The sequence below is a fragment of the Silene latifolia genome, chromosome 4, assembly GCF_048544455.1.
Source record: "Silene latifolia isolate original U9 population chromosome 4, ASM4854445v1, whole genome shotgun sequence".
NCBI lineage: Eukaryota > Viridiplantae > Streptophyta > Magnoliopsida > Caryophyllales > Caryophyllaceae > Silene > Silene latifolia.
The window spans coordinates 21,463,833-21,471,371 of record NC_133529.1 but is presented as its reverse complement, the minus strand read 5'-3'; the positions used below and the strand labels follow the sequence as shown (position 1 = coordinate 21,471,371).

The window sequence follows — 7,539 nt, the reverse complement described above, 5'->3', positions numbered from 1 at the left end:
TAAAATCTTAATTCTAACAACATTGTCGAGAGCAAGGGTTCATTTCCATTGGCTTGTGGATTTTTCTAGAAGTAGAGGTTTAGTTTTTTACGTGGTTGGATAAATTTGAGAGAAGTTTCAAAGACAAGGATCGATCTTTCAAGGGATGAGATTGTTTTAGATCATGTGTGTGAATATGGAAGAAAAATAGGGCTCTGCGTGAAGGATTTTATTTCAAATGAGAAGATGGGGGCCAAGACTATTGTTATAGGGGGTGGTCATAAGCAATCCCAGCCATGTAGTATTGCGTTGGAATTTGGTTCACATTCAAAGATACGTCTATAGTTTGACCGGGAGATACAACATTTAACTACCTGTAAATATTTTTACGTAACTACCATTTGACCCAACAATGATTAAATTATGGTTGTTATTCTAAAGAAGAAGATTTGTTGCATCATTGAGTTGATTATGCAAAGTAGATATTATTGTTTTCCTTGGCCAATTGAAAAACAAACAGGTGTTAATAAATAAAATCTAAAAACTCTCAGTCCCAAGTATCATATATATAAACTTCATAATATTGGTTTTATTTTCCTAAAAAAACAACATTGTCGAGAGTAAGGGTTAGTTCCCTTTGGATGGTGGATTTTTAGTTCCCATTGGATGGTGGATTTTTCTAGAAGTAGGGGTTTAGTTTTTCACTTGGTTGGATAAATTTGAGATAAGTTTCGAAGACAAGGATCCATCTTTCAAGGAATGAGATTGTTTTAGATCATGTGTGTGAATATGGAAGAAAAATAGGGGTCTGCGTGAAAGATTTTGTTTCAAATGAGAATATGGGGGCCAAGACTATTGCTGGGGGGAGGGGGGGGGGGGTGGGTTCATAAGCAGTCCTAGCCATGTAGTATTGCGTCGGAATTTGGTTCACATTCAAACGTACTTCTATAGTTTGACCGGAAGATATAACATTCTTTTTTTTTTTTTTTTTTTTTTGAAATTGTCATCTCATTAATAATCAACTAAGCGTAGGTTACAATGAAGATAACAAATAGACAAAGGAAAATCAAGATTGCTAACGTAAAAAATACATTCAAAATAACTATCTAAATATCGGTAATGGTGCATTGCCGCTCCAAAATCATAAATTTCTTGAATCTATGAATAATCGATGTCTTTGCATCCTTCTTGATGGAGGGAAACAGTGTAGCCGTCTTGATGTATTCATCCACGAAACAAATCTGATAATCTCCCCGTCGATTAAAACTTATTTTATTGATAACAATCCCACGAAAAAATGGAAAAACCCCGAAAGAAGGGACGGAACAACAGATCTCACCAAAAGGGAGACTATTATTGAAAATAAGATAGATCTGCATAAAATTAGTTGTTTAAGAAAAACCTAGCCTCCATTATTATTCGGGGGCTTCCATCGATATAACATTCTAACTACCTCTAAATGTTTTTACATAATTACAATTTGATCCAGCAATGATTAAATAATTATGGTTGTTATTCGAAAGAAGGAAATCTGTCGCATCATTGAGTTGATTATGCAGAGTAGATATTATTGTTTTTCTTGACCAATTGAAAAACAAACAAGTATTAATGAACAAATTCTAAAACTATCAGTCCAAATCATATATATAATCTTCATATTGGTTTTATTTTCCTAAAAAAAATATTTTATTAAACATCAAACACTCTTTTATTCTTATGTCAATATTATGTTAACAGAAATTATTTGTTGGTCATGCGCATACATAAAATCTTAGATATGAACGATGTACTATATGTCTATATTCCATTTTATTGTGAAATTTATCACACGTTATTTTAATAACCGTGCAACGCACGGGCAAGAAAACTAGTATTTTGACTTTTTGAGCATTATTTAGAAAAATAAATAAAACAAAACTTAATATTCCAACTAAACCTAACTAACGACTACCGTCAAGACGTCAACCCCTTTTCTTTGTTCGTTTGCTCAGTCAGAAACACTTGATATAAAAGGGGAAATCAGGGTTTTAGGAACTCCAATTTCTAGGGTTTATCGAATTGAAAAAAAAAAAAAAGAACCCTAACAAATTCAACAATGGTGGCTGAACACAAACTTAAGAAATTGAAACCCAATGACGCCGAAGACGCCGCAATTGACGGCGACCTTGTTCTCTCCATTGAAAAGCTTCAGGAAATCCAGGATGAAATCGAAAAGGTTGATATTTTAATTTGCTCTTTTTTTTTTTTTTTGTTAATTCATTTTTTTCATCAAATGTTGTGAATTTCTGATTGAAGGTGGTATTTTAGTGTTACATTTTGTGGGTTTGTGATTTTATTTGATTGGTATGTGAGAACATGAGCAATTCTATGGACAGTCTCTTTCGCGTCTTCTCCAATATTCTCCTCCCACGAACCGATAAAATTACATATATGGTAATCATTTGTTATGGTGTTTTATTTGTCTGTGAGAGGAGAAAGCTGGAGAGAAGACGCGAAAGAGAAAGCCCTTAGATTTGCTTGTGAGAACATTGCTAATTGCATTTCATATTCGCTGTGCATGTAGAGTGGGTAAGAATTTGGGTTTTAAATGGGTTGAAATTGGTGAAAATTTGGGCTAGTACATAACATACAGGTTTTGTCGGCCTATCGGGTATTTAAGTACTTCTTTTCAAAGGAATTTGATAGAAGTGTGTATTACTTTGTTGAGCTAAATAAAGCACTTGGTTATTCATAGATTCAGATTTATACCATCTCTGGCCGTCATGTGAATAAAGTGTCGCTTGCAGACTTGTATGGAGTAGTTTTTATGGTGTTCTAATGGTGTTGAGAAAGCTGTTTCAATGTTGCTTGAATACAGCTCTTTACCGATATTGTTGTTATAGGAGAACTATTGCTTAGGGTAGCGGCTGTTTACTGTTTATATCCTGCCAGCAATTGTGTATGTGATACTCAGCGGCTGTGGATGTTGTATATAACTGTAAGGTATGGTGGAAGGATATGAATACAGAGAAGAAGAATGATAGTGATTATGTCAGAAGTGACATAAAGAGGGAAAATCGAAATGACATAAAGAGGGAAAATAAGGGTTTTACATTTTGCAAGTCGTGGTCATGAGGTTTTGAGGCACTCTTTTATGTTTTTTTTTGTTGTAGTTGTAACTCTTGTAAGACCTAACTAAATCTAGGTGTTTGGTTTCTAATTTTGATGTTCTTAACCATTGAAGACATCTAATGAGGATGCTAAATAAATTGCTTGTTTATCATTTGTCTATAAAATCACTCGCTCTTTGTTAGGATTTCCATGAGTGTTGCATAGTGTACTAGATGAACCTTACACCATTGTTATGTCAAAAACTCAAAATCAAGATGTGTCGAAATATTTCTACTCTAGCAAACTAGCTCTACTAATCTTCACCTTTTGAGGAAACTATCGGTTATAGCAAAGAGTTGCGATTAGTAAATTTGACACCATTAATTGAATTTGGACACAACATGTGTTTAATGCCGTAATATATACGAAGGGTATTTATGTAGTTCATTTAGAGTTTCGTACATGTTGACATTTAACCGTAATAACTAAAAAGTCAGCTATTCATAGACTTGCGAATTAGCATTATGGATGATATGAATGACTATTATTGTTTGATAAGTCATCAGCACTTCCCCAAAAGATTGCAAGGATGCTTGTGTACAGAAACAATGTAAAAATAGCATCAACTAACGCTTCTCGCATTTCACTTTTGACATAGCATCGTTGTTGGTTTATCTTTTGCTCTGCTATATGGACTTATTGACAAAGATGGTGCTTGAATCGACTGTCTTAGATTAATGAGAAAGCCAGTGATGAAGTTCTGGAGGTAGAGAAGAAATATAATGAGATACGCCAGCCAGTATACAACAAGCGAACTGGCGTTATACAGGCCATTCCTGACTTCTGGTTGACTGCTGTAAGTTTTTTACTTCTCCTGCGTGAATTGACTTTCTGAAGAAGTTTGGTCTAAGTATCTGATTGACTGATTCTCTCTCTATATCTTGCTAACTGTAACTTTTTTTTTTCTGCTGGATAGTTTCTTAGTCATCCTGCTCTTAGTGAACTTGTGACGGATGAAGATCATAAGGTAACTTATTATTTAAACTTCATGAATTTCAAAATATAGGCCCTTATTAATCTTTTGAACTGAGTTATGGGCTTAGTTAACATGAAGGGCTGGAGTAACATAGATGAACAATTGAACATCACAAGCTTTGGCTGTGAATCTGTGATCTATTGATGCTTGCTTGTTTCACTTTGCTACATTTTCTTGTATAGATTTTCAAGCACCTAACTTCTATTGAGGTTGTGGATTCCAAGGATGTAAAATCAGGATACTCAATAAGTTTCGTAAGTGTCTTGTTACCTACTATCACACTTGCCACATTCCTTTTATCTTAGTAAATCAAGAAAATGCACTGAAAATCCTTAATCTTACTGTTTATTGATTCCAGAACTTCAGCCCTAATCCATATTTTGAGGACACAAAACTTACCAAGACATTCACCTTCCTTGATGAAGGAACTACAAATGTGACCGCTACTTCTATCAAGTGGAAAGAAGGCATGGTAATGAACTGTGTTCTAGTTCTTAAAAGTTATCTTGTTAATTCTTGTTTTTGAATGTGAATTGACTAATTTGACTTTACTGTCTTGAACATTTGTAGGGAATTCCAAATGGTGTTAATGATGAGAAGAAAGGGGACAAGAGAAGTCATGTGGAGGAAAGGTACATTCTCATTATACGATCTATGGAACCTTTTGCCGACGTACCACCTTGGATGTAGTTAGTTTTAGTGTTCTAGTTTACGAATTGCCTGAATTTGTTATGCTGTCATTTACGATTTTACGGTAGATATATGTTAGTATAAGAGTCTGAATTGGAGTACTGTGTCTTTTACTTGCAGAGAGATAGCTTACACTTGATCATTGTGTCATGTCAAATGTCAATGTTTATGAATCCCTCTGCTTTGGTACTTACGTCAAGTGCTTTAGGTCAAACATGTTCTCTGCTTGTGTCTCAATGTCATTTCTTAGTGAAGCATCTTTTCCTAAAGCCCATCATTATGATGTCTATGTGCTGTCACGTTTAACTTGCTAATGTCAACACGAATCACTCGAATCCATTTTAAGTTGTGTGTTTCAGGAACTAGAATCAAATTGAGCTATTGTTTAACCCACTTGTCAAAAAAGCTATTGCTTAGCTTACTATTGTCGCAAGAATCACTAGATGATGTATGTGATTGTCTTTGCGTGTCCACTGACCTGATCATAAGATACACTCATTTTTGTTTTTTGCTATATACTTCTACAGTTATATACAGAGTACGTGGTAAGGTATTTGCTTCCCTAAGCCCTGGTATTAATTTTCTATGCCTTCTCATTCTTCTTGCAGCTTCTTCACTTGGTTCTCTGAAACAGTACAAAGTGATGATGACATCAATGACGATGTAAGTCAGATAATTTTTTTTCCTGGGGATCTTTTTGAGCTCCTTACTGAAGGAAATTTAATTAAAAATTTATTGCCTTTCTCTAGGGACTCGCAGTTCATAGTCGAATGGATGTAAATTTGCAGGTCGCTGAAATCATCAAGGAGGATCTGTGGCCCAACCCATTGACATACTTCAACAATGTAACTTCTACAACTCAAACAGTCATATCTCAACTATTGTTCTTCTGTCTTAGGCTCTTAGCAATCGCCTTTTTTGTTCGGTGTTGTCTTTAATTCTTTATATGTGTAGTTTTCATTCCCAAAGTGAGTTGAAGACTCGAATCTCGATGGACTTGTCACTTTTCTTTTAATTGTGAAGCAACAGTCACTCAAAGATTCAATGCAACTTTCATCATGGGTCATCTGAAAACACAGTCTCTCTATGTTATTTTGACACAAGAGTAACGTTGCATACATTTTACTTCCTCCAACCCATTATTTTGTGGGGTTGGGGTGGGGATGGGGGCTTGAGGGTGTGTTTGGATAGCAAAAGTGGAGGGAAAAGGGAGGGAGTGGGAAGGAGGGAAAGGGAAAGAAGGGAAGGGGAGGGGAAATGGAGTGTGGTTGTTTGGATACAATTTCCCTCCAGATCTTGCCTATTGTGTGGATCCCTCCAAATCTATCCCCCTCCATTTTCCTCCACCCTCATTTGCTATCCAAACAAGGGATTTTAAATCCCCTACTCTGCCTCCCTTTCTTTTCCCTCCAAATCCCTCGATCCAAACACACCCTCAGGGATCGTGTTAAATATGTTATCTGTTTTGTTGTATGGCTTTACATTACACTGATGTATAACTTATGATGTTTATTTCAGGACGCTGATGAAGAGGATTTCGATGAAGAAGAAGATGATGATGATGATGATGAAGAGGTATTGGGATGACTCTTAATACTCTTCTATTACGAATACAACTCCCTCTCTTTTCCTTCTCTAGTGATATGTGAATGTGTCATTGGTGTCTGCAAGTCTTGCAAATCACACCAGCAATAACTTCTTGTTTTAGAACCTCTTCTCCGTCTTCTTCCATTTGTTTTTTCTCGTGTCCAGAAAGTTCACTGTATTTGCTCCTCGTTTGATTGATTACTACCAATTACTAGTTCTGGACGGTGCTGTACAGTAAATTTTCTTTGTCCACATATTACAGGTAATAGAAGTCTCTGATGAAGATGACGATGATGATGATGACGGTGAAGATAATGAGGAGTAAATGTCATTGCCATCTATTTTTACCTACCCCTTCTAGTTGAAGGGGTTTTGGTGTAGCCCTTGTCTGGATCTTTTTATCTTTATAGCTTTTTTTTTTTGTAAAGCGGCTCTTTAGTTATGTGATGGTACTGCAATACTGAACTTATAGGTGAGGACAACGACAATACATGACTTTTAAATTGATGTTACTTACGACTCAAAATGATCCGGTTCAGCCCGTTTAATATGCTTCTAAATTGACCAGACTTGATCTGACCACCTTTGTCGCAGTTTGCAATTATTTTCATTATAGCGCACTCGAAAAAGCACACTAGAAATCAGTTGAATCATATATTGAAAATTAGAAAAGCCTATATTTTTTCAAATAATTCTACATTTTTTCTAAAAATCCTCCTCACATATTTTGTACTCCATAAAATATACTGTAGTATACTTGATTGAAATACGTGTACGGGGGAATATTATAAGGAGTATAAAATAAGAATATTGTCTAATTGGTTTTCTGTCTTGTGCAAATAAGTGCAATGTTACTTTTCCAAGGCATATGATAACCGTTGTTCCCTCTGTTTTTAAGATACAATTTTGTTTTTTTTTGAAGTTAATATCATTTTAAATGGGAAAAAAAACAATAATAGCAAATTCGCTACTTCAAGTACGACTTTGATTGAATAGGACTGAGTAACAAATACATATATACTATTGGGTATATGGTAAATGATCATAAGAAGTTTACTTGGTTTATCGGTGAGGTGCTCTACTCCTATTGTCGAACTAGGGCAACACCGTTCCACCCTAATTTTACTCATCTATCCGCGGAAGTGGTAAATAACCCC

General features: G+C 35.3%; 1 protein-coding gene across 2 annotated transcripts; it reads left to right on the top strand.

The window, feature by feature from the left end:
- Positions 1-1,928: 1,928 nt before the first annotated feature.
- Positions 1,929-6,908, top strand: LOC141653213 (NAP1-related protein 2-like). Of its 2 annotated transcripts, none has more exons than XM_074460903.1 (10): positions 1,929-2,194; positions 3,803-3,925; positions 4,046-4,096; positions 4,288-4,359; positions 4,464-4,577; positions 4,676-4,737; positions 5,404-5,458; positions 5,584-5,640; positions 6,314-6,370; positions 6,645-6,908. In XM_074460903.1, exons 1-10 carry the CDS (start codon positions 2,075-2,077, stop codon positions 6,705-6,707), a joined length of 774 nt encoding a protein of 257 aa, XP_074317004.1. In that variant the 5' UTR covers positions 1,929-2,074; the 3' UTR covers positions 6,708-6,908. The 2 variants fall into 2 exon arrangements, with proteins under 2 accessions (XP_074317004.1, XP_074317003.1); XM_074460902.1 differs by having other exon boundaries at positions 1,940-2,194; positions 5,545-5,640.
- The last annotated feature ends 631 nt before the right edge of the window (positions 6,909-7,539 follow it).